Source organism: Macrotis lagotis, chromosome 2, assembly GCF_037893015.1.
Source record: "Macrotis lagotis isolate mMagLag1 chromosome 2, bilby.v1.9.chrom.fasta, whole genome shotgun sequence".
In the NCBI taxonomy this organism is placed as follows: Eukaryota; Metazoa; Chordata; class Mammalia; order Peramelemorphia; family Peramelidae; genus Macrotis; species Macrotis lagotis.
Window position 1 is genome coordinate 208,475,764 of NC_133659.1, and position 27,541 is coordinate 208,503,304.

Genomic DNA, 27,541 nt, shown 5'->3' on the forward strand with positions numbered 1-27,541 from the left:
TTAGTTTCATTTTGCAGATGCAAGAATTGAGGTACTAAGGAGCTAATAATACCAGAGCCAAAATTAACCCAGAAGTGAAGAAAGCTTCTTCATTGTGTCAAGGATCTGATATTTCATGGTAAAATCTCCCTTTATCTGACTTAAGAAATAGTCTTGGAAGTTTGCAGGTGCCTCTGCACTAGACATGTCTCAGGTTCTTGGCAACTCTAAATCTTATGGTCCTAAGGATGCAGCAGATTTGGACCTAGCTAGGTCCTTAGGGTCCACTTGGTGTTACTGACTTAAGGGGTCTTAAACAGTGGTGCAGAGGGGTTCTCCAGAATACATTCCTCCCAGAGACTCAGAAATACCTAGAAACAGCTTTGTACCTACAATGGTTGGCCATTTTCCCTGGCAAATATCATTCTTGCGATGCCAGCCCTTGGCAAGATTTGGCTCTGGCACCCTCCCATATTAGTCATCATTTGGCTATTTCCCTTAATGTCCTTTCCCCTTTGCTGAAGATATCTTTCCAAAGGCACCCAATGCCCCCATACTTTCTACTTTTAACTTCCCACCTAGAAATGCCTGTGGTGAGCAGTATGCCCCTAGTTTCCAGATTCTTTTTTTCATCAAAACTCCTATTCCCTATTGACTCTGATTCTTGCTAACTGCTCAACTAGTAACCTGATTTGCATGGCAGTATTCATGACTGATAACTTGTCACCATAAACATTTAGAGCTGGAAGGGCTGAATAAAGGTTTGTCTAATTTAAGACTGAATTCGAGATCATTGAAACCAGTACCCCCATCTTACATATGAGAAAACTGGGGCATCAATAAGGTGGCTTGCCCAAAGTCAATCAATTAGTCATTTACTGCTTATTAAGCTCCAACTATGGGTCTGGTTCTGTGTTAAGTGCTGGAAAGTCACAATCATTGATATACCAAGAACTATGAGCTTTGTTTTATTGTTTTTCAGTCATTCAGTCATATCTGACTCTTATGATTCCAGCCATAGACCTTTATGTCCATGGACTTTTCTTGGCAAAGATACTTGAGTGGTTTGCCATTTCAGTGGATTAAGACAAACAGATGTTAAGTGCATTGTCCAGGATCACACAATTAGAAAGTTTCTGAGGTCAGATTTTACTCTACATCTAGCACTCTAATTCTAACCACTGAGCCACTTAGCTATCTCATGACCTTTGTTTAGAAAATCTTAAATTTCTAAGAATCATTGATTCAGAGCTGGGAGGCATTATAAAGACCATACAACTCAATCTCCTTATTTTACATGTGAGGAAATCAAAGCCCAGGGAAATCAGATCCCTTGCCCATGGTCACACAGATAGTATTGGACAGAAAGGTGAGTTCTGAACTTGGGTCCTTACACCTTATCCATTGCATCCATTGCTCTTTCCCCTGGCACTTCATGAATTTGAATGGATTACTCACTCTCCTTTTCTAGTCATGTATCTCTTGGTGCTACCATTTATTCTCCCTTTTTTGTTCACAAAGTCTTTGAAAACATGCTACCACCTACTTATATCCATCAGAAAACCTTTTCCTTGCATTTGGGTCACCTCCAATGTTGGTATTTCTCTAAGCTGACCTATCCATAGGTTGTCCCTAAAGTCTTGGTGCAGTTTTAAGTTATTAAAACTTAAGCTGCTCTAATACTTTTGGGATACCAAGAGTGAGGAAAGAGGGAAGGTCAGGTGCAAACCTTTGATGATACCTCCCTCTATCAATCATCTCCTAAGTCACAGCTTGCCAGGACATTTAGGAAATGCCCCAGGGAAGAGTAGTAATCCAGGGGTCTGAGGAGGAATATCCTTTGCACTCTTTTTTTCCTAATGAGGGAGAAAGCTTCAGGGGCCTAGGATCCTGAGTATGTTCTTCATGGCCTGACCTCTGGGGATGCACCTGCTCTGCTCTGAAGAGGGTGTTTGAACTTAAGGGAGTACATACAAGGCTTATCTCCTCTTCCCATCTCATTTGGCCTGAGGTGTGACAACCCAACTATGAGAGGGAGAAGAGAGAGAAAATCCTTTGCGTGCTAAGCCAGCTCCATTTAACAGGTAGGGCGGTGTCGGGCCCCTGCAGTTAGCACCAATCCTCTTCCCACCTGCAAGCTGATCAAACACCTCAACAGACAGTCTGAGTGGGAAGCCAGTGATGTCATCGGGAGGCTGAACAATCAGGCCTTTCATGGCAAGCTGATAACAATCAAAACAGTATGTAAGGCCTGCCACGCAAGAATATATACATGCACATTATACACTGGAAGGAGGAATTGAAAGCCCAGTGAAAAGGGACTTGTTAATAAAATGTAGCTCTATTTTCAAAATCAGCTTGCCAGAAAATAGACCCTTCAGAACAAGATTTTGGACTTAAAGGAAGCTTTCTGTGCTTGATCTTGAAGGTACTCATATCACCCCCACTCCCCATTCTCTCTCCTTCTCCCAGGATAAAGTGTGTGTGTGGGGAAACTAAGTAATCATTTCCCACTGTAGAGCAATATTCCCCCACTGCCCAGCCTTCTAGAACTCAGAATCCCATTGGTGTTTGCAGATGACAAAAATTTTAAATTGTATTTATATTCCCCTTAATGAACCCTATGCAAGCCCACAGGATGAACCTCCCTTGATTCTACAGCCTCTTTCCCTCTCCCTCTCCTTTCCCTTCCCTCCCTCTCATTGATGTTTTAGGGACCAAGGATCTGGGAACCATCTCTTTGGTTGGAAAGGAAACACTAGTAATAGGAAACCTGAAATCCAAAATCATTTTTAACAATCTATCCTGAAATTTTGACATCCTGAATCCTCCTGAAATCCCATGGAAGGAACCCCAATTAAATGGTTTCTCCTGGTTGGGTCAGTGGGTGATTTTTTCCAAGACCTTTTCCCCAGTCTCCTTCCTGGATTTTCTCTGCCCAGTAGGATGTGACAGCACCCCTACTCATCAGCCTTAGGGTGCCATGCAAAGCCTGCCCTTTGGAACCCCTATCTCTCTTCCAGGTTCAGTTTAAGCATCTTCTCACAGTGATCTTTCCCAATACCAACCCCACCCCCAGATACTAATGCTTCCTCTTCCCCTCCCCCATTATACTGTATTTATTTTGTATGTTCTATCATTTATGTATGTTTATGTGCACATGCTTCCAGACCAGGACAAGGATTGTTTTGGTTTTGTGCTTCCATAGTGTGGAGCACTAATAAATACTCGTTGAATTGAATGAATTTAAGACTGCCTTGAACACATTTAATATCAGAGGCTAAAATTCTCTTGTGAATACAGTCAGCAAAGTTTTCTTTTCAAAGTGGTTCTGCTTTGGGGAGGGGCCACCCATTGGATTTGATGACATTGGGAGACCTTTTCCCATCAGAAGATTCCTCTGGTCCTGTCTGAGAAGTAAGGAGAGAAGAGCTGGTTTCTGCCAAGAAATTCCAAAAGAATTTCTACTACTGAGGTAGAAGTTCTCTCCTAAGTGAAGGGTTTCAGTCTAGGAATTCGAGAACTGAATTCTTTGAAAACTTCTCTGTACTCCACAGCTCACTCAGCACCTGAATGATCATTGAATCAAAATCCTGTGTTTAACCTAGGGAAGAGTTCCTACAGAATTTATATCTCTTTGATTTTCTGAAAGCAGCAATCTATACATCTGGCTGTGAATTAGTGACAGTCTCTTGGATGTACCCTACCCTCCACAGCGTGGGGCTGCCCAAGCGGACCTTGGGGTATTCTATATCCCATTGACCTTTGAGGTGGTCAGTCTTTTGTTTGGAAGGAGATAAAGAGTAGGTCCCAGTGAACATCAGCCTCTGCTTTTGCCCTGTTCTGTTCTAGGTTGTCACTAAATAGTCTTTCTTAGTAGACACTATCCCATGGACACAGGAGGAATGTGAATAATTTGTTGAATAGAGCCGTTCTTATGGTGAACATCCTGTGCCTGATATGGAAGATGAAATAGTAAGAAAAACAGAGAAGGCTCCATTCCCCCCCCCCCCCCCATATTTAAGGCTGTCTCAGATAAGGGAGGACTCTAATTTGATGTGTTATTATGAGTAATTCCCTTATCTTCTGCAGACTTTGGTTTGGGTGCACAGGAGCATACTGGTTACTTTTAGACCCTTCCCAGATTCAATAGTGATGGAGAAAAATATCTCTTGACCATATCAGGAGTAGTACTGGAAGGCCCTGCTACCTCTACTTAGGTAACTCTGGGCAAGCCGCTTACTTTCTGGGCTGCCTTATTATCTATAAAATGAGGAGGTTAGGTTCATACTTTTCTGTGTGTGCCCTCTGGCAACTTGGTGAAGCCTGCAGACACTTCTAAGGATAATGTTTTCAAATGTACATATAACAGTGGAGTTTTTACAAAGAGGAATATTTACTTCAAAAATTAATCACAAATTTACAGGCACACTCCTCCTCACCCACCAACACACAGGAGGCATAATGCCCCCCACCCCTTTCCTGCTCTACCATTTCAGTCTCTAGAGAGGAAAAGGGAATTAGGTTGATGGGAAACTCAGTTTTCCTAAAGCATAGTTCCCAATCCAAGTCCAAAACCAGCCTCGGAGCCCAAATCCCAGGCACCCTGGTTTTTTAGGGCTTCCATGCTGACCTAGCTGACTATACCATCCCACCTGCAATTTTGGCTCCAGTCCTAACCATGGTTTGAACTTCTTCTAGTGAGAATCACCTCAGCACTTGAAACTAAAAACAAACAAGAAAAAGCTGAAAATAAACCCCCAGGCCCATTTCTTAGAGCTGGGGTGAAAAAAAGGAGAGAAAGTCAAATCATGTTCATAGTGTCCAAGATGGACACAATAGCTAGGAACCCACAGAAAGGATAGTAGAAAGATTGGGTATCACCAGTTTTCAGGATCAAAGCAGTCAATTAAAGGAAGGTTTCTCTACCTAGGATGTAGGGTCAGGGACATAAGGGGCTTCATGGTAAGAAAATAAATAGCATTATAGAGGAGAGCAATTACATTGAAATATAGTTATCAGGGCAGCTGATAGTGGATAGAGCACCAGCCCTGGAGTCAGGAAGACCTGAATTCAAATCCAGCCTCAGACACTTAATAATTGTGTAGCTGTGTGACCTTGGGTAAGTCACTTTTAACCCCACTGCCTTAAAATTTTTTAATTAAAGAAATAGTTCTCAACTCCCATTTCCAGCAAGATTACAAACCCTCTGACTAGATGATCTCCAGAGTCCCTTTCAATTCTAAATCCTAGGAAAATGATGAGCCAGTAGCCGTAGAAATGAGACAAGGTCAATTGCTTGCAGACTTCTTAAATTAAAGAGAGAGAAATGGATGTAGTTTTTCCACCTTTTCAAGACCTTGTATATTTGGGTTAATGGTATCTTTGAGAAGGAATAGACAAAATCATTTCATAGCAGGAAAAAATAAGCACAGGCTAAAATGGGTCTTAGTAGAAGACGAACTGTAGGGAAAAGCCTATACTGTCTGTCTACCACTAAACTGCTGCAGTGAGAGGGATCTTCCCCTTTTTTATGAATGAGAAACTGATACTGATCTAGGGCAAGTGACTTCCCCAGAGTCACACAATTTATAAGTGACAGAGACTAGATTGGAATCCAGGGCTTCCAGACTCCAAATTCAGCCCACTCCCCATGGTACCACTATCAGTGTTGGGAAGCAAACCCCTTTAACTAGAGCCCACAGTTCAGATTCATTCATTCTGTGTCTGCCAGTTCCATACCTGGAACTGATTTGAATAGCTAGTTCCCATGAAAGGGAACTCTTTTTCCTATTCATCTCTCCTTGGCACATCACAGCTTACTGACTCTGGCTTCTCTGTCTGTTGGAGCTTCGTTGCCAGAGGAGGCTCTCAGAGTCAATATTTGTGAGTAAACCTATGGCCTGTCCTTAGCTCTGACTTCCAGTTGCTGCTGTAGCCTGGTACTAAACAGACTGAATTGTTCCTTTGTGTCCTCCCCCCAGACAGGGAGCAAATTGTCTTTTGCAATCCCTTTAAAAAAAAGAGATCGACAACCCCCCTTACTTTTCTCCCTTCCTTCCCTGAACCCCTGCCTCTCATCTCCCAAGGTCTAGGCTAGATAAGAAATGAGCAGACAGGGGGACCTGAGGTCCCATGGGCTCTTAGAGGGAAAGGGGTGTTTGGAGGATTGTATGGGAAAGGAGCTGAGGTAGAAGGGTTCATATAAAGGGAGCTTCCAGAGTGCGACTCTTGGCTTAGCCAATCTGAAGTATAAATTGGATCTTTAAAAAATATCAACCTTGGGGGGAGGGAAGTAAGATTGGGGGGGAAATTGTAAAACTCAAATAATATCTTTAATAAGAAAAACAATAAAAAATATCAACTTGATTTTTCCATGATCCATTTCCATTTTCCATGATGTTCATACCTCACAGGTTTTTTTCTTCTGCTATCTAGAATGTCATGCTCCATCCCACCCCACCACCCCAGTCTCCCACCTCCCCAGAAAATCAGTCTTTTATTTTGTTCCTGGGAAATATAAATTGATTTTAATTGCCTACATATTTGGGGAAAATAGTCTAAAGGCATTACCTTCTCTCCAATAAAACAAAAAGGGAAAAGACATATAGAACAAGTAAGGAGGATGTTTGGGTTTTTGAGCTAAGCACCACCTATTCATATTCCTCCCCCCCAACTCTCTTTTATGAGGGCACATAATTGGGCCTGGGTGGAAAGTAGTCAAAAGGATGGACCCTGGGTTTATTTAGCCTACTCTTCAGTTGGGGCTGGAGGTATTCTTTGCTGTATGTTCTTTCCTTTTACTCCTGAGGGAATGCAAGGAAGGTAGATTACCTCTGAGTCAAATCTAATGGCTCCACAGAGTTAAGAACTTGTTTCCAGCTACCTAGACCACCTCCCTAGCATGCTCTTGTCCCCTGAAGCATTTTACTTGCTCAGAAGTTTCCAAAACAGCTAAAACCATTCTGCCTTCTGCCCTCCCTATTCTCTCCCTCCTCCCCTCATTATTCCTCTCCTTTTCTTCCCTGCTTCTCTTTCCATCCTCCCCAGTTCTTTCTGTCCTGCTGGCCCCTTCCTGGCATTTCTCACAGGATCTCCTTGTTATTGCAAGCCAGGCCAGAGGGTGAAGGGTCATGGTGGGGCCTGGCTTGTCACAGGGGCCAATGCTGTTGGGGGTGTGTGTGGAAGAGGAGGGGAGGAGCTGGTGATTTTTCTTAAAGAACCTCTTCATTCACCCTTGCCTCTGCCTCCCATTAATTTGTAGTGCTCCAGACTAGTAATAGTGCCTTTGTGCTACTGCTTGGGAAGGAAAAACAACACAGAGACAGCGGCTTCACTGTGCCCTAAAAGGGATGTTTTTTCCCCTTGCTTTTCAATACTGTTTTAGATTTTCATCCCTGTCCCTGTTAGAAAAAACCTCCACTCCCTCCCACCACCTCCCGTGATGAAATTACCAAAGAGGAGATGGCTCTCTGGCCCTGCAGGCTCTGGGGTCCTGGCAGGTGAATTAAGGAAGCTGCCAGCAGAAGGAAGCGTGGGATGGGGGAAGGCCAGGAGGGGCTGTGTACCAGCAAGCTGAGGCTTTGGTTATGCTCTTCCCTCTGCTCCAACCCTAGGACCACCTGATTATCACTTGGCATTCTCCAGCCACCTTCCCCTTGCAATCAGTTCCCCAACCCTTTCATGACCTTGCTCAAGGCTTCTTACTCTGGCCAAATTCTGATTGCTCCCAGATTCTACATCCCTTTAACAACACTCATGTAGTTTTTTTTCTGTATCCATAATTATAATAATAGCATAATATTTATGTAACACTTTTAGATTTATAAAGCTCTTTTCACACGCTGTCTCATTTGATCCTTAAAATAATAACTGTGTGGGGCAACTAGGTGGCACAGTGGATAGGGCACCAGCCCTGGAGTCAGGAGTACCTGGGTTCAAATCCGGTCTCAGACACTTACTAATTACCTAGCTGTGTGGCCTTGGGCAAGCCACTTAACCCCATTGCCTTGCAAAAACAAAACTTAAAAAAAAATAATAACTGTGAAATAGGTAGTGTTATTATTGTCCCGTTTTACAGATGGGGTGACTGAGGCAGACAGTAAGTGACTTGGCCAAGCTAGAAAGCAAACTCATATCTTCTTGACTCCAGACCAGATGGATGTTCTATCCACTAGCTGTCCTAAGACCAAGAGTGTTTTCCTTCTCTCTTCTGAAGTATATAGTGAGCTGAGGAAGTAGCAGAGGGGAAAAATGAAGAAGTGACTGTCTATACCCTCATCAATGACTGAATCATGGCTCCAAATAAATTTGATGAAATGCTCAAGGCTTGCAACCATGGAACCATGGCCCTCCTGTCAAGTTATTTGCAACTAGTTAATGTACAATGGATCCATATCTAGCAGGACAAAGAAACATTCATTGAGTATAGCTAGGTGCTAGTAGCTTATGTGAAACTTGGGAGTAAAGGTGATATAGAGGAGAGAGGTGATGGTTTAAAAAAAAAAGCCAGGAAAGGAACAGAAAAAAACATGTGACTTCAGCCTTTGGAAAACTTTAGAGTCTCCTTGGGGAGAGAGACCACCCCCACCCCTGGCAGAAAACTTAAGAGCATTTGATGAACCAGGGCAGATAGAGTATAGCTTCAGCCCAAGGGAGGCCCAACCCCAACAGGTGAGGTCTCTGCAAAGAGACCTCACCTGGCAGAGTGGCACTCAAAGGGAGTGCCACCTAGTTAGTCTTGAAAACACACTGGCCTAACTCAGGGCAGGGCAGAGTTATGTATAGAGTCTTGCCAGACATAACAAGGTCAGAAATGGAAGAATGGGGTTTCTATGAAGCTAGCTGGCCTGGTGACTTCTGGGCAGGCTGTGGAAGAGTGCTCACAGAGCCTGCCTTGTAGATGCTTGTAGTCAGTTCAAAAGCCTCAGAGCAAGATTCTTGAATGAAGAGGTTCCACCTCTGACTGGCTTTGTGACCTGAGGCAACATCTGAGCCACAGTCCCCTGTCAGGAAAGATCACCATGGTACTGTGGAGGAAGTATGTAGAGATGCTAGCCTAGAGGTTCTCCATAATGAAAAGGCTTTCAGATATTTGTTCCTTCTCTTTTGGCTTCATCCTCATATCTATCAACCTTATCTTTTTCCTGGCTCCTTTCATTTATGAAACAAAAAGAGAGAAAGGAAGGAAGGCAGGAAGGAAGGAAAGAAAGAAAATGGAGGAAGGGAGGAAAGAAGAAAGGATGGAAGGAAAGAGGGAGAAGGAAGAAAAGTCCCTTGACCTTGCCTCCCTCTCTAAACTATTATACATCTTTTTTTCCCACTGCTTTTATTTCCTGAACTCAGTCCACAATCCCACAAAATCTGGCTCCCTCCTTACCATTTACTAAAACTTCTTTTTTCATAGTATCTCTGGTCACTTCTTAATTGCCAAATCCAATGGCCTTTATTTTTTTTTTTAATTTCCCAGTTCCTCCTAGATGTTTCTCTGACACTGACTACACCCTCCTTCATGATAATTTCATGTCTCTTAGTTCTCCTCCCACTTATCTGATCACTCCTTTTCCATCTCCACCTCCTGCTTGATAAGTGTGGGTGTCCCCGAAGGGTATTTCCTTTACTCTTTTCTTTCTATATACTCTCTCCCTTGGCTTTCTTATCCACTCCCTAATCATATCTTTGCAGCTGATTCTTATATCTCTATATGCAATCCCATATTCTCCCTGAGGCCTGCTGAATATCTTCATCTAGATTTCCCTTTGGGACTCCAAATTTAACATTTTCTCCTAAAAACTGTACTTCCCCACTAACTTAACTTCCTTATTTTTATTTCTGATATCATCCTCTTCCAAGTGCAAAACTTCAACATCCTCTCTGACTTTGGCCTTTTTTTTAATTTTAGAAAGGTTTTATTTTGAATTTTACAATTTCTTCCCCAATCTTGCTTCCCTCCCCCAACTCCCCACAGAAGGCAGTTTGTCTTTACATCATTCCCATAGTATGCATTGATCTAAGTTAAATGTGATGAGAGAGAAATCATGTCCTTAAGGAAGAAACATATAGTATGAGATATAGTAGAATTATATAATAAGACAATTTTTTTAAATTAAAGGTACATAGAAAGTCTTTGTTCTTTGTTCAAACTCCACAACTCTTTCTCAGGATATAGATGGCATTTTCCATCGCAAATAGCCCAAAATTGTGCCTGACTGTTGCACTGATAGAATGAGCAAGTCCATCAATTTGATCATCACCCCCACGTTGCTGTTAGGGTGAACAATGTTCTTCTGGTTCTGTTCATCTCGCCCAGTATTAGTTCATGCAAATCCGTCCAGGCTTCCCTGAATTCCCATCCCTTCTGGTTTCTTTTTTTTAGTTTAAATTTATTTATCTATTTATTTTTTATTCTCATTTTGTACAATTTTTTTTTTACATTAATAAAATATTCTTGTTTACAAGTAAACAAAATACCCCTCCCCCATGAATATAGATAGACTTGCTTGGGCAAAAAAAGTAAAGGGGAGAGAAAAAAATTAAAATAAAAAAAATAGTAATAATTGTAGGTATGGCCAGGTGGCGCACCAGCCCTGGAGCCACGAGCACCCGAGCCCATATCCAGCCTCATAAACCCAACAATCACCCAGCTGTGTGACATGCAAGCCACCCAATCCCCACTGCCCTGCAAAAACCAAAAAGAAGAAAAAAAAGACATAAAATAGTAATAATAGTAGGGGTGGCTGGGTGGCAGACAGAGCATTGGTCCTTGAGCCAGGAGCACCTGGGTCCAAATGTGGACCCAGGCACCCAAAGATCACGCTGCTATGTTGCCCCAGGCAGGCCACCCAGCCCCACTCGCCCTGCACCTTCCCCTAAATAATAATAATAACAAAAAATGTGCTTGAGTCTTTGTTCCAACACCAACAACTCTGTCACGGGTGGATCACATTCTTTATGATAAGTCCATCACAAAAATTACTTCCATATTTTACCAATGTTGCCATTGCTGATTGCAAATCCCTCCTTTCTTATTTCTCCACTACCATGTACAATATTTTTTCTCTCCTTTCACTCTGACTCTGCTGTAGGGTCGCTGAGTGGCGCAGCAGACAGATCCCTGGCCCTGGGGCCAAGAAGCCCTGAGCCCCCATACCACCCCTTAGGCCCAAAAATCCACCTGGCCCCTATGGTCCTGGGCAGGCCTTACAATCCCAGCCCCTTGCAAGAAGTAAAAGAGAAAATGTGTTATATCTGACCACTCTCCCCCCATGGTCCGTCCTCTCCTCCTTTATTTATATTCCCACCCCTTCCCCCTGCTCCCCCCTCCTTCTTACTCCAGATGCCTATACCCCATTGAGTATATTTGCTGTTTCCTCTCCTAGCCACCTCTGATGAGAGCAAAGGTTCTCTCATTCCTCCTTGCCTCCCCCTTTCCATATCATTGCAATAGCTCATTGTAATAAAAATAATCTTATTATGTGAAATATCTTGGACTATTCCCCCTCTCCTTTTTCTTTCTCCCATTCCATTTCCCTTTTTTTTCTATTGACTCCATTTTTACACCATATTTTATCTTCAAATTCAGCTTTCTCCTGTGCTTCAACTATAAAAGCACCCTCTACCAGCTCTATTAACTGAGAAGGTTCATATGAGTATTATCAGTGTCATTTTTCTATGCAGGAATACATGCAGTTCATCCTCATTAAGTCCCTCATATTTTCCCCCTCTCCTCCAATCTCCATGCTTCACCTGAGTCCTGTATCTGAAGATCAAACCTTCTGTTCAGCTCTGGCCATTCCCAAAGGAACCTTTGAAATTCCCCTGGTTCATTGAAAGTCCATCTTTTTCCCTGGAAGAGGACATTCAGCCTTGCTGGGTAGTTCATTCTTGGCTGCATTCTAAGCTCTTTTGCCTTCCGGTATATTATATTCCAAGCCCTATGAGCTTCCAATGTAGTTGCTGCTAAGTCCTGTGTGATCCTAACTGCAGCTCCACGATATTTGAACTGTGTCCTTCTGGCTGCTTGTAATATTTTCTCTTTGACTTGGGAGTTCTGGAACTTGGCTATAATATTCCTAGGGGTTGGTTTTTTGGGATCTCTTTCTCTGGGGGATCGGTGGATTCTCTCCATTTCTATTTTTCTCTCTGCTTCTAGAATTTCAGGGCAATTTTCCTGTAGTAATTCTTTGAAAATGATGTCAAGGCTCTTTTCCTGATCATGACTTTCAGGTATTCCAATAATTTTTAAATTATCTTTCCTAAGTCTGTTTTCCATATCAGTTGTTTTTTTCAATGAGATATTTCACATTTTCTTGTAATTTTTCATTTTTTTGGTTTTGAAGTATTAATTCCTGATTTCTGGTAAATTCATCAATCTCCCTGAATTCTATTCTTTGTCTGAAGAATTTGTTCTCCTCAGAGAGTTTTCTTATCTCTTTTTCCATCTGGCCAATTTTGCTTTTTAAAGCATTCTTCTCCTCAATAAGTTTTTGAACTGTTTTATCCATTTGACCTAAGCTGGTTTTTAGCATGCTATTTTCTTCAGCATTTTTTTGGATTTCCTTGACTAAGCTGCATGACTTCATTTTCACGTTTTTCCTGCATCTCTCTCATTTCTTTTCCCAGTTTTTCTTCTAACTCCCTCATTTGATTTTCAAAGTCTTTTTTTGAGCTCTGTCATAGCCTGAGCCCAATTTCTTTTTTTCTTGGAGTCTTTAGATGCAGGAGCTTGTTCTTCCTCATCTTCAGACTGAGTATTTTGATACTTCTTTGGCTCATTTGCAAAATATTTCTCAATAGTCTTCCTTTTGTTTCTCTGCTTGCTCATTTTCCCAGCTTGGGCCTTGTTTTGGGGTGCTTCTTGAGCTTTTGGGACACTCCCACAAGGGTCTCAGTGTGTGAGGCTCTGTCCTCCCTCCTGGTCTGTGAATGACCATAAGCGCCCCCCTCTGTCACGGGGCTGAGGTGGAGGGTGCCCTACTGCTCTTCCGGGGGGGCCTAGACTGCGATCAGGATCTGAATGTGGTCAGAGCCCCAAAGTACTGTTCCAGAGGCAGAGGACAGAACTCTGCAGTCTCTCTTCACTCCCCTCCCACAGCTCAATGGGCTCATGCCCTGGGGGCTCCTGCTTATGGCTCCTCCTGCTTCTGGGCTGCAGAAAGACCAAGCTGCTTGCTGTGTGCCCTGAGGGCTGGGCTCCACGTGCTCGCTCTGGCAGAGGTCCCCCACTGTTCCCCCACTTTGTGCCCGGTGCTCCTTGGGGTGCCCTTCTGGTTTCTAATAGAACAATAGTGTTCCATCACATACATATATCACAGTTTGTTTAGCTATTCCCCAATTGATGGACATTCCCTCAGTTTCTATTTCTTTGCCACCACAGAGCTGCTATGAACATTTTTGTACAAGTGATGTTTTTACCCTTTTTAATAATCTCTTCAGATATAGACCCAGTAGTGGTATTGCTAGATCAAAGGGTATGCAATTTTTGTTGCCCTTTGGGCATAATTCCAAATTGCTTTCCAGAAAGGTTGGATGAGTTCACAGCTCCACCAACAATGTATTAGTGTCCCAGATTTCTCACATCCCTTCCTACATTGATCATTGTCCTTTCTGGTCATATTGGCCAGTCTGAGAGGTGTGAGGTGGCACCTCAGAGATGCTTTAATTTTCATTTCTCTAATAATTAGTGATTTAGAGTAATTTTTCATATGACTATGGATCATTTTGATTTCCTTAACTGTAAATTGCTTTTGCATATCCTTTGACCATTTGTCAATTGGAGAATGGCTTGTCTTTTTAAAAAAAATTTGACTCAGTTCTCTGTATATTTTAGAGATGAGTCCTTTGTTAGAAACACTCTGACTTTGCCTTCTACCTCACCCAACACCCACATTCAGTTAATTGTCAAGCCCATCCATTCTACCTCTACAATTCTACCTCCTGAATTCATCCCATTCTTTCCAATATCCACTCATCTAACCTCTCCCCATCCACTGATAGAGGGCTCATTTCCCATTGTTACAGTAGGCTGACCCCTTATTACTCTATGCATCCTAATGATACAGATTTCCCCCTTATGGTCTTGTCTCCTCTATTTGAATGTAAACTCCTTGAGGCAGAGACTGGTTTTGCTTTTTGCTTTTTTTCCCCAGTGTTTAATATATTTTTGACACATAGCAAATTAATAAATGTTTGTTGATTAATCCATACTATATTTATCACAAGTGCCAAGTACAATTTATATTAAACAATTATCAATAATTTTTCTTTTATCTACAGTAACATAACATTCCAAATGTTTTAGCATTCCTAGCAAAACCTATAGCACACTTATGTGTTGTGAAACATCCTTTAAGAGTTGACATGAGGGGCAGCTAGGTGGCGCAGTGGATAGAGCATCGGCCCTGGAGTCAGGAGTACCTGAGTTCAAATGTGACCTCAGACACTTAATAATTACCTAGCTGTGTGGCCTTGGGCAAGCCACTTAACCCCATTTGCCTTGCAAAAAGCTAAAAAAAAAGAAAAAGAAAAAGAGTTGATAATACCTAAAAAGACATCTAATCCAATCCATACCTGAGTAGGAATCTGTTTTTACTACATGTCTGGCAGTCATTCAGATTCTTAAGAGCCTCTAACTATGGAAAAACAAAAAAAAAATAAAAAAGCAGCCCTTTTGGTATTTAATTAGCTTTTTTTTAAAAGTCAAAATTAATTCTTCTTTGTTGCTAAAGAATGTCCTCCAGAGCCAAGTAAAGTCCATCTGATCCTTCTTTTACATGATAAAAACATCAGATACTTGAAGATAACTATCATTTCCTCTCAAAGTCTTCTTTGGGTTGGTATAGTAAAAAAGAAGAATTCATAGGAAAAAAGAAAGATTGAGAAGACACAGATTTGAATTGTGGTTCTGCCAATTATGACCTTGAGCAAGTCATTTATATGAAATAAAAGGTTTAGATGAGTTCATTAACTTCTGAGGCTTCCCTTGTTCTTTCAAGTGGTCCTGGAAAAACATGATTTCAGTTCTTTTTTTGTTCCCTGAAGATATTCCAGTATGTCTATAGCCTTCTTGAAATAAGACACTCAGAAGGAAACATAATATTGCTTAGTACAATGGCATACAGTAGGCATCTAATAAATGTTTATTGACTGATTGGTTACTCTAATCAGGACAGATTATAATGGGATCATCACCTTCCTCATTCTGAACACTACCTTTCTTAAAGTAGGCTTTGGTTAAGTATTTTGTAGGTGAGAAAACAGCACCAGCCCTCCAGTATCTTCACAACCACCATCAATATATGGACCATATATAGCTCCATCTTAAACCAGAGAAGTGTTACTTGAGAAGTCTCATGTGAATATTTGGCAACAGTGTTTGTCTCCATAATTCATTCCAGATAATTCTTCCTGATGATCATGGTCCCTAACTACAAATATTCTGTATTTTCTTGACGTTTTAGGAATCTAGCTGTTGGAATTGGGATCCAGAATTTCCCTGAGGGCCTGGCTGTCAGCCTTCCACTTCATGGTGCTGGATTCTCAACCTGGAGAGCCTTCTGGTAATGTCTACTCCCAAGGGTCAGGGACTGTGTCTACTGTGGAACTGAACCAAATCAACAGTCAGTGATTTGGATCAGTATTCAGGGTGTGAATACTAAGAGCACCTTCTCATGTGGAAACTTGCATCTTCTTTTCTTCTGTTCTTTAACCCCCAAGTTCTAGACCTGCTGTTGCCTGAGACTGAGAAACTATATGTTTATCACTTTGAATGGGGAAAAGTCCCCAGCGAAGGGTTTCAAAGGGATGTGTGTTTCCCTTTAAAATGAACCCCCCCCCATGCCCCCTTCCAGTAAACTGGATGGAGTGGCATACTGGAGTAGGTTGAATGCTGGAGTCCACAATGGAAGCTTAGGTTCTCTTACCTGCACGGGATGGAAAGAACATAAGGAATGTTTCCCTTGCAATTGGAGGTTTAGTAGGTAGGTGCCCTATGGATAGCACAGTTATCTTTTCCCTGTTGTTTCCCTTTTGCTTCCAGAGCTTATCTTTTATTGGTTTAGGGATGTGTATATGTGTAAGTGTATTATTATTTTTTTCCCCATTCATAGACTCCTCTGATTAAAGAAACTTGCTCTTGCCCAGGGGTGTGAGTTCAATGTTCCCCTAACCCTAAAGGTATTTTCACTTTCAAATAGAGTCAATCCTAATTCCAATCTAACTCCTGCTCCTTCTGCCCTGCTACCTTAGCTTGCTGAAGCCGGGAAATCTCTCATCTTCTCCAGAGATCAAACCCTCTTCCTAAGCTCTACCTATGCCAGCTTTAATGACCAGGAAAGTTTAAAACCATTACCAAATTTTCTTTTAAGTAAAGGGTTGCGTTGGGAATCAGGGATACCATAAAAAGGGCAGTGAGGAATGAGGAGAATTGATTATTTGAATAGGATGAAAGGAACCTTGTGCAACCAGCTGGTAATGTGGAATTCAGCTACTCTTCCTGAGTTTATCTGTCTCCCAAAGGGTGAAGAAATCTTCTACTAGCTTAACAAAGAGACAGACAAGTGAAGGGCAACCCAAAGTTCCCTCTGGGTGCTCTATAATCTGATCATGCACATTCCTGGGGGCCCTCGGGAAGATTCATTCTGAGATTCTAGTCAGTCCCTCTGTAGCTAGAGCTCACCAGATCACAGAAGAAGGGGAAGAAGAAGATCTAGGGTGCAGAGGTTGTATGGCCATTTCTCTGGGCCTGCATGTCCTTCCTCTTGGTCAGATTACAAAGAATGCTTCTCTTTCCTTCTTCCAGCTTCTCTCTTCCCAAAACAGTCCTTTTCCTCTAAAAACAGTCCCAGAAAGCTACATAACAAACCCCATCACCAACTGGTGGATTCTGGGATAACATGTTTGAATCTTTCTACTTCCTAGCAATACCATCTGGGTGAAGAACCCACAAAAGTAGGGCAACACAAGGATGACCAAAGTGAATGCCACATTCTAAGGTCTAGAAGGAATATTGAGAAATCCCATGGCTCACCTCCTTTCTTCCACCTGTGCTCAAATGAATTTATATCCTATTTATGGAGTCTACTAGAAAGAAAAAAATATAGTGCCATTCTGGTAACCTCCCTATCAGGAATTCCATTCTTATGTCTAAAACTACAATAACTTGGGTCTACTTTGTAAGATTTAGATTGAAAGGGACCTTAGAGTGCATGCAGTCCAACTACCTCATTTTTTAGATAAGGAAACTGAATACCAAAGATGAGGAGTTACTTATCCAAGGGTCACACAAGTTGTAACATTTTTAAGGCCTGTACTCAAGAGAAATAGAAAATAGTTAATCTCTCACTTAAATTAGAAGCATATATTGATTTGAAGACCAATGCAAAGTTATGAAATATTCTAAGCTTCAAAGTCAGGAAGAGCTGGATGTAAATTCTATCTCAAATACTTACTAATTTGTGACCCTGGACACAGGGTGTGAATAACCTAAGAGCACCTTCTCATGTGGAACATACTCAGGCAATGCCAAAGGCCTTATTTGTTAATTCATAGGTTGGTGAAAGTACTTCCCTCAGTGGGAGCTCCTCATGCTGATGAAATCGCAAAATCAAAGATACTTCTTGTATTTCTAGTAATTCGGGTTCATAATGATCTAAATAATGGTCTCATACCTAAAATCTACAAAGTTTCACATTTATCTTGTATTGCTTTATATTGTATTACTCATTCCCTACATACTGTTTGGGGAAGGGTATTTCCCATTTTATAAATGGGAATAATCTGCAAAAGTGAGGTAAATCCTAGAAAAATAAAATGACTTGTATTCAAGTGAATTTTCACACACACAGAGACTCTCTCTCTCTCTCTCTCTCTCTCTCTCTCTCTCTCTCTCTCTCTCTCTCTCTCTCTCTCTCCAAACCACCAGCTACACTGAAACTTTATGTGACTTGTAAGATAGTCAGCAAGCTTTTATTAAGCACCCTCTGTATGCCTGCACTCATCTCCTGACTTGGTACTTTTTCACCAGTTGAACTAGCATCCTAATACCCAGAAGATTTTCTTTCTTCACCTCCAACTCATAGATTTCTCCAAAAGCCCACTCAAGTCTTATCTTCTGTAGCTCTTCACCAAACCCAGTGCTGGAATGCAGAGGTCTTTTAATAAATGCTTTCTGATTCTGTTGGTTTCAGAATGTCCTGGTTTCTTTAATCTTTTTATTTGTCATTATTCAACCCCAAATATTTTTACAATGTTGGTTTTTTATAACAAAGCACTCATGGGGAATGAAGGAGACTGTCATAATAAAGTGTTTTTGAGTTTCTTAAAAGAAGATGCAGGGGGCGGCTAGGTCGTGTAGTGGATAAAGCACCGGCCTTGGAGTCAGGAGTACCTGGGTTCAAATCCGGTCTTAGACACTTAATAATTACTTAGCTGTTGTGGCCTTGGGCAAGCCACTTAACCCCATTTGCCTTGCAGAAACCTAAAAAAAAATGTAGGAAAAAAAGCTCTTTGTAGAGGATTATTTTTCTTTCCTTCAGAGTATGAATCCTTGAATTGGTCTAATCAGTGTCCCTCTCACCCTGAAGCCACTCATAGGGACCCTTCATCATTCACTTATTCCCACACAGTCCTTCTCTGCTGTTCCCAATGACCTAAGGAGAGGAACAGTAGGACTTTGGCAATGCAAAAGTCTTGACACATGAGGTTCTGTGGCACAGTGAAGGACCAAGTGTCTGCTTTGCTCTGCCCTGAGTAGCCTGGATCTTGTCTCTCTTCTTCTTCACAGGTTCGGCCAGTTAAGTGGCATGGTGGAGCCAGTAGCTGCGATCTTTGGTGCTTTCTCTGTGGTCCTGGCTGAGCCCATTCTTCCCTATGCTTTGGCCTTTGCTGCTGGTGCCATGGTCTATGTAGTCATTGATGACATCATTCCTGAAGCCCAGACCAGGTTTGGAAACTCCTTTGTCCTCCACCCGTTTCTTCTGAATCTTCCTAATTTGGTTCCCCCCTCATTCTTCTCTACCCTGTCACACTCCCATACAAACTTCAGTCTTATGTGTGTTCTTGGACCAGTTGAGATGTTAAAAAAAAAAGAGAAGGCCAAAGGCTCCTATTGCCATACAAATAAGAAAAAAATCAGGCTGTGAACCTAATGAAAAGCAGTGTTGGAAGAAAAGAAATGGAATACACTTTTTTTATTAGTCATTTTCTGTTGACAAAGGGTAACTGGACATAGGACACTGTAAGAGAAGTCAGAGCAGAAAAGAGAGGTAAAAATAAGCTTAAAGAAGTGCATTTAGAAATGTGAAAAAGGCCAGTTTGAGGCTAGTTCAAGAGATTTGGAGGAAAGGGAGGAGAGGTGGGATGACTGCAAAAATAGTACAAAAGTCCAGACTACCTTTGGGAAGGAACTGCTCTGTTGGAATGATGGGAGATGGAGGAAAGCAGATTGATTTTCAAATTCAAAACTTTCTCAAAATTAATCCTTTTTCTCCCCAGTGGTAATGGGAAACTAGCATCTTGGACCTCTATCCTGGGATTTGTGGTGATGATGTCACTGGATGTTGGCTTGGGCTAATGCCAAGGAATCTTCAGCCTTAAAAATGACAGAACAAAGAAGAGGTGGCAGTTGACTTCAGTAGAACCAGGAACATAATTCTCCACAAGTGGATTTTTATTTTTCCTTTTTTTAATTTGGGTTTTAAATCTTGTTTTCTTTCTCTTCTCTTGATTCATCTTATCATTCCACATATCCAGTCATTAATCTGATTGCCTCTTAATTACAATATAATTCTTGATGCTTTTATTTTGAGGAGAATGTTGATTTATTTGGAATTATAAGGTGGCTTGGAATTCTAGATTTTTGTTCAGCTACTAAGCAGATTCTTCTCTCAGTGAGGTTGGCAGTGAGTTACATATCAGAAAGGCTACCATCAGTAGATGGGAAGATTTCTCTTAGCCTAAGGTTCTGCTCATGCTTGTTGGACATGATCTCATCCCCATCCCCTTGGATTTTTACCTCTAGTATGGAAGAAATTACCAAAGGTGGGAAGCAAGAGTTGAGCTCCTGAGCATCCCACCACTAAGATCTCAAAAGAGGAAGATCAGGCAGCCTTTTGTCTCTTCCTTCTACATCTTCACTATCTTTGATCCTGGGGCCTTTTGAAGAGTTTTTATGTCACTCTCCAATGCTGAATTCAGCCAGGAACAGAACTGGAACGTTATTTAGATAATTTGGACTACTTCTTAAGACCTAAATAAGAAATTTTCTACCTTGGCACATGCCCTTCTTCAACTCTCCTAAGAGATATGGGATTAGGGAAAGCAATAAAGTCAAGGGAAAAGAGACTGGGGATTCTGTCTTTTTTAAAAGCCAGAGAAGCTATTGAAGTTCAAGGAAAAAGATCAAACTGTGATCATTTGAAGTCTACAGAGGAAAGGACAGTATGTCACCTGGTTCTCAACTTCTGCAGTACCCGCTATGCTAATCAAAAAGAATGTGGTCTCAATTGCTTATCTACCAGGCTGTTTGCAAATTCCCTGAGCCACACCCCCCCCAACTCCCAATTTGTGAAGCTTCCATAGACCATTTCCATAATGAGGCCAATGAGACACTGGAGACCTATTATAACGAAAATTCCTTATTTGGCCAATGTAAAGGAGCCACTAGGGACCTTTTGGAATTTTGCCCTGTACCCTGTCCCCAATTCCTGCCATGCACACCTATTAAATCAGTCCCAGTAGGTAACTGGTAATTTTGTAAACTAACCCCAAAGCCACCACACTGAATAAGCCACCTTTGATAAAGGTTTTTGCAGAAGGAAGAGTTTTGGGGTTTTTTGGTTTTGTTTCAAGTTTTTAAGAACACATTAGATAGACTATGCTCCTGAAATATCTCTGACCTGCAGAATGACTTGTTATAACAGGTCAGAAACCAGTCTTGTCCTTCATGAGTAAAGTTTTTTTCAGACAAAGAATGATGGAGCTTGTCTGATTCACCCACAGCCAGAGGGTGGTAAGGAAAAGAAGGTTTAAGAAATGACCCAGACTACTCTCTCCAGGACCTGTGGTTATCTTTAGCCAAAGGAAAAAGTTCCATAGATGACTTAGGACAGGCTCAACTGAGAATAAGATCATGCTTTGGGTGCCCAGGCATCACATTGGCAGCTCCCACTTTCTAAGTTTACATGTGTAATGTTGAGAGTTTCTGAATGTTTTCCCCATACCCCCACCACCACCAACCTCACACCATGCCCTCCTAATCCCCAAGCCCAAGAGACTGTTCTGCTTTGTGAAAAATAGAAGAATCTGAGGCTGACCCTCAATCCGGGCCCATTTCTATACTCCCAAACAGAAGGCCCATTGAAGAGGGGAAGGGGTTTAGGGTCAAGATTAATTTGTTGGGTGAATGATGTTTTGTTTTTATTTTTTTATTTTGTGTATAGTTCTGCAAAATGCAAAAAAACTATTTCTAATGGATATGACCTTGTAACTGTGATTAATTTCAATAAAAGGGGTATTAATAGTTGAAATAGATGGTCTCTGCTTCATAGTCCATTTTTCTTTTGTCTTTTAATTAACTCAGAGAATATGGGTCAAATGACTTCGGGTTCAGGTCCATTTGTGAAGACAGAAAATGCACATAAATGAAATATGAGCACATGCATATAATACAAAACAATAATTTGATAAAGTTCTGCCATTTATTATGTGTGGCCTTAGACAAGTCATTTTCCCCTTTCCTGAGCCTTAATTTCCTCATCTGTAAAATTAAACCAGATGATTTCTAAGAGCCCTTCCAGTAGTAAAATAAAAGGACAAAAGTTATAAAACCACATATGGACTAATTAAGCATGTAAGGGATGTAGGTTGTGCAACCAGAGTTGGGTGAGCTCCATCAGGGAAAACTCTGAAAAGGAAGTAAATTTCAAGCCAGATCCTAGAAGAGACCCTTATTTGGAGAGCAGACAGGATGACTATGCTGTAATGTAGTTGATTATGTTGTAGTCAGGATTTCAACTTTAAAATTCTATGTGAAATGGGGAGTTATAGTTGGGCAAAATGGATGAGGCAAAGAATTTTAAGGTCTCAATCCCTGATGTCTTCAAGAATAAATTGCCAGGGGTGGCTAGGTGGCGCAGTGGATAAAGCACCGGCCCTGGAGTCAGGAGTACCTGGGTTCAAATCTGGCCTCAGACACTTAATAATTACCTAGCTGTGTGGCCTTGGGCAAGCCACTTAACCCCATTTGCCTTGCAAAAAAAAAAAAAAAGAAGAAGAAACTCCCAAAGGGTTGGAATCATAATGTGTTAGACAAAAACTGCATTCAGTAGATACCATGGTAAATTATTATTGGTGGTGGGTGATGACACTGAGAACCTGCCCACAAAACTATAGAACCAGTTCTTTACTTTTCCATCCTTTCACCCCCCCCACCCCATACCCATACCCACTCCCATGGCAGAAACAGCCAATCATTTGTCTCTGGGACCTTCTTTTGATGCTCTTACTGTATCCTGCTTAATTCAGTATCTATCAGTACTGTATAAACTGAGAAGAAATAAGCAAATATGGTCCCCCTCATTTCTGATCCACCCACAAGGACTGAGACAGCTTTCTAACCAACCCATCCAAGGTCTAGTGGCTCAGGTGAAAAACCAATAAGGACAGTCATGAAAGCCAAACTTCTTATCTTTGGACTTCTCCCTGAACCTCTTCACCCTAAAGGAATAAGAGATTGTGAGGGTGATGGATGACTCTGTTCTATCACTGAGCCTCAGGGTCCAAAGCCAGACTAAGGTCATGTCAGAGAATGCCCATTCTGCTACTTCTAACCTATGGACAAATTCCCTGAGTCTGTTTCATCAGATGTAAAAAGAAGAAATTGGACCAAATGACCCCTCTGAAGTTTCTTCCAATTTAAAATCTATGAACCTGGGGGGGGGGGAAGGAGGAGGTAGAGAAAACAGATACTACTTTGTTGTTCACAAATGTTTGCTGTATTTAATTTTTATTTTTGCTGTGTTTGATTATAAACAGCTTTTGATTCCACAGGGAAAAATGTTTTAATTTTCATTTTCTCAATTATATGTAAACAAATTTTTAACATTCATTTTTTAAAAATTTGAGTTCCAAATTCTCTCCTTCTTTCCCTCCTCTTTCCTCCCCCACTCCTTGAAAAAGACAAGTAATTCAATATAGTATGGTCATGCAAAAACATTTGTTGGGTTTAACTTAAACCACCAGTCAGGTAATAGGAAAAGAGTAAGCATTTATTAAGATCCTACTGTGTGTGTCAGACACATTGCTAAGTACTTTACAAATATTACCACATTCACAACAACCTCTTGAGGTAGGTATTATTGCCCCCATTTTACAATATAGAAAAACCAAGGCAAGTAGAGGTTAAATGACTTATCCAGGGTCACACAGCTAACATGTGTCCAAGGCAGAATTTGAACTCAGGTCCTCCAAGCTCAGCACTCAAATGGGATACCTAGCTACTTCATGGGGAAGAGGGAGGTTGAAATTTGGGGGGGAGGGGAAACTTTAAATTTCTTTCAGAAATTCCTGATTCCATAGGTAGATAATTAGAATGAGAAAAGCCTGAGTCCAAGTTCAAGCCCAGCTTTAGCTGCTGTTTTGCTTTGAATTCAAACCCGCAGCTTGATTTCTCTGAACAATAAATTTCCCTCCTTGGAAAACAAATTTTTCTTGGGATCCATGAATGATCTTGACAAGATAACTCAGCAAAGCTGAGAGGATGCCTGAGTTTTGTTTTTTCAATATATGCTCCCCCAGGAGGTGTTCAGTAAACTATTATTGATTGGATTTAATTGAACCAAATGACCCTCATTATTATATTTCATTCTAAAAAACAAAGACTATAAATGAATCCTCTGCCCATAATTGTAACTTCATCCCCAATTCAACTGGGAAAATTAAGATTAACTGGCAGGATTCCTTAATCTTCACTTGTACTTTCCATGCATTCTATTTCTTCACTTTTTTCCCTTCTTTCCCATCTCAGAGAAAAGAGGCATCATTTCTGTTTCCACTGCCACAACTTCTTTACTTCCCTCTGGAATATAAACAGACTTCTTAAGGGTGCCCCCCTCCTTCTAGTCTCTCTCTTGTCCTCCCTGCCCTAATCTAACACATCACTGGCAGATTAATTTTAGAAAAATGAAAAAAAAAACCATGTGGCTGCTCAAAAATATTCAATGGCTCCGCATAACTTAGAAAATAAAGTCCAAACAACCTTAGCCTGGTATTCAGGATCACCTTTGACTCTTACTGTCTTCCCATCCTGTACTTTAGGTAAACTGATCTACTTGCCAACTTTGGAACATACTGGTCACCTTACTACTTCTGTTCCTTTCATCCAGCTTTTCTGTCTATGAAAAAACTTGACCAACTTATTATAATGACAGTTCTCAATTCATCCCACCCAGAAATGATTCCAACCTCTGAACTTGAGATCCCTGATTTTTTTTGTACCTCTGATAAGGCACTTGTTACATAATTGCGTAACATTGTAATTGTTTTAACTTAACTAGTAGATTAAATTTTTTTTTCTTTATCTTCCTAGACCTTCTTTGCCTCAAGCTGGTATCTTGTACTCCTGGGCAATTTAAATTGTTGAAAGAACCTTGGAATATGAGAATAAGACTTTTGGCTTTGTCTGAACTGTTGGGGGGGGGGGCCCTATGGATAAGACCTAAATCTCTAATCTACAGAATTTACCCCCAGGTTTTCTAGAAGGCCAGAAATTTAGCTGTTAGGTTAAATTCCAGTCTTTAAACAATGATCTAGAGAAGTGATTAAAAGGTAACTTCAGGTCACAAGTTTACATAATGGAGGCCTTGGCAATAGGAGGCACAGCCTCTCCTAACTCTTCTAGCCATGTGTGTATGTACATGTAAATTCATATATATATATATATATATATATATATATATATACATACACATATATACATACATATATATGTATATGTTTCACATAATAGAGAACATTTTTTATGTTTTTTCTAGGTGTGAGAACACAAATGAATGGAATGGCAAGTCAAAGTGTTTTGCCAAATTTTGTTTTTTAACCTAATTTAATCAACAATATAACTCTTTAAATTAGGGTAAATATGTTAATATAGCTAGATCATGGATTTAGAGATGGAAAAATTCTTAGTCCATCTAGTCAAACTCCACCACCACCAACAGCACTGTTGAAAGAGAAATATTTGGGAAATATTTGTCTAGCCTTTTCCTGTAATATTAAAGAACTATTATCTGTGTTTGTCTGAAATTTTCTGTGGGCCTCTGACATCCTCTCCACTGGATCCATGTGATCCTAGCTCCCATGCAGCTGTACCCATGACAATCTAAGCCCAGCCATCATCTGGGGGCTGTTTCCCTTGTTTCCCTTTCTCAACTGTCTTTGTTATTCTCTCCAGCCCAACTGAGGAGCTGTCTCTTCTTTGCTATATTCTTAAAAAACAAAAACAAGGGGGCAACTAAGTGGTGCAGTGGATAGAGCACCGGCCCTGGAGTCAGGAGTACCTGAGTTTAAATCTGGCCTCAGACACTTAATAATTACCTAGCTGTGTAGCCTTGGGCAAGCCACTCAACCCCATTGCCTTGGGAAAAAGTACCCCAAAAAACCTCCTTTACCTTATTAAAGAACTTAACTTTCAAGTTTTTTTGCAGTAATCTCTGAGCCTTTTGTAGTAATTTAGTAGTAATTTGTAGTAATTTAGTAATTTAGTGAATTAGTTTATGCCTTTTCTTCCCTCCTGAGTCAGAGTCTGGTGATTTTTTTCCACTTAAAAGAAGCACAGCTGCCTCTCTCTAATCTCACCCCAGCTGCTCAGCCACAGCACCACCATTTTATAGAAAAGGACTGAGTTAGAGGGGTAAGTGACTTGCCAAAATACAGAAAATAATTGGCAGAGGTGTAATTTGAACTCAGCACTTAACTATATCTGAATGCTGACCTGTAGAAACATACACAGACACACACACACATATACACACATGTACACGGAGAGTTCAGTCATGTCCAACTCTTCATGACCCTGTGGACCATACTGTACGTGGGGGTTTCTTGGCAAAGATACTGGAGTGGTTAGTCATTTCTTTCTCCAGCTCATTTTAAATGAAGGAAACTGAGGCAAACAGATGTGACTTGCCTGGATTCCTGACACTAGTAAGTATTCAAGTATCCAAGGTCACCTTTGAACTAAAGTCTTCCTGATTCTAGATCCAGGCTCCAGTGGGTCTGATGCTGTATTTACGGAGCCTGTCTCTGTCTCTCCATATCCTCTTCCCCCTACCCCCATATGCACAAAGACTCACACACACACACATGCTTCCTTCAGGTCCCATCCCACAACAACTTTTCTCCTAAACCAAAGGCAGGAACTAAGGGCTACTAAAAGGGCTAAAGAACTAAAGGGCTAAAAGAGCTACTCTGCACCTAAGCCAGGGCCCTGGTAGTTTTTTTTTTTTAATTCCCTTGGGTTTGACCTCCATATGGGTCTGTTGAAAGAATATTACAAGAATATTACTGAAATAAACATCTTAACCAATCCTCAATGTACACATATAATATGTATAACATATACACATTATATACATAAATTATGTACAATGTTATATATATAAATAACATCTATATAACACTTTAAAATTTGCAACATTTTCTATACTTTCATTTTATCTAGGTCTTTTACATAAAATAGGTCTCCCAAACTTCCAAGTATAACATTGTATTCATTCCATTGAAAGTGTGTGGAGGCAAACTGACTTAAAGTACTTTATGTATGCTTCTTTAAGTCTTTACATATGTGCCTTTTTTGTACCCTAATGTCTGGGGTGGGGGGAGGATTATCTGGAGAGAGCTGATAAAGCTTCTTTTCATTTTGAACCTAGGAGGTAGCAGCAACTGTATCCACCCTTACTTCTGTGATTGAAAGCACTGGCAAAAGAGGGGCAGCTAGGTGGCACAGTGGATAGAACACTAGCCCTGGAGTCAGGAGGACCTGAGCTCAAATTTAGCCTCAGACACAATAATTACCTAGCTATGTGGACTTGGGCAAGCCACTTAACCCCATGCCTTGCCAAAAAAAAAAAAAAGAGAGAGAAAAGAAAGAATTGGCAAAGAGCCAAGCTGGTAGCTATTTGGGAACAATGGCCAAATAAGAGTCATAGAGTTCAAATGACTATAATCTTAACATGCTCCCTTGATAAGGGTAGGAAAGGCACAGAATGCTTATTTATTTAGGGGTCAGAGGGAGGCAGGTGGCAGGGAAAGTGAAACTGAAGGAAAGTATCATGGATCAGGAGATGAGTGAAATATTGGCAGGATTGATAGGCATGAAATGAACATTCCTTATTCCTATCCTAATTTTCACCTAACAGCCTAGAACCCCCACCTTTTGCCAGCTCACATATGGCAAAATGGTGGACAGGATAAAAGGGTTTGTAGTACTGGAGTATGAGATGTCAGAGAAGACTAAAGTCCAACAACAGACAGATGGAATAGCCCTGGGCCCTATCCAAGTCTCTTTCTG

General features: G+C 41.0%; 1 protein-coding gene across 3 annotated transcripts in view; it reads left to right on the forward strand.

Annotated features, from left to right (window-relative positions):
• SLC39A11 (solute carrier family 39 member 11) overlaps positions 1-21,512 on the forward strand; it is a 512,505-nt gene extending 490,993 nt beyond the window's left edge. The window contains exons 9-11 of one of the 3 annotated variants that reach the window (XM_074224669.1): positions 15,438-15,536; positions 18,761-18,919; positions 19,471-21,512. In XM_074224669.1, coding sequence (XP_074080770.1) covers positions 15,438-15,536; positions 18,761-18,919; positions 19,471-19,549 — 337 coding nt within the window. In that variant the 3' untranslated portion in view covers positions 19,550-21,512. The remainder of the gene's footprint in view (positions 1-15,437; positions 15,537-18,760; positions 18,920-19,470) is intronic. The other 2 variants (XM_074224671.1, XM_074224670.1) reach the window with 2 other exon arrangements.
• The last annotated feature ends 6,029 nt before the right edge of the window (positions 21,513-27,541 follow it).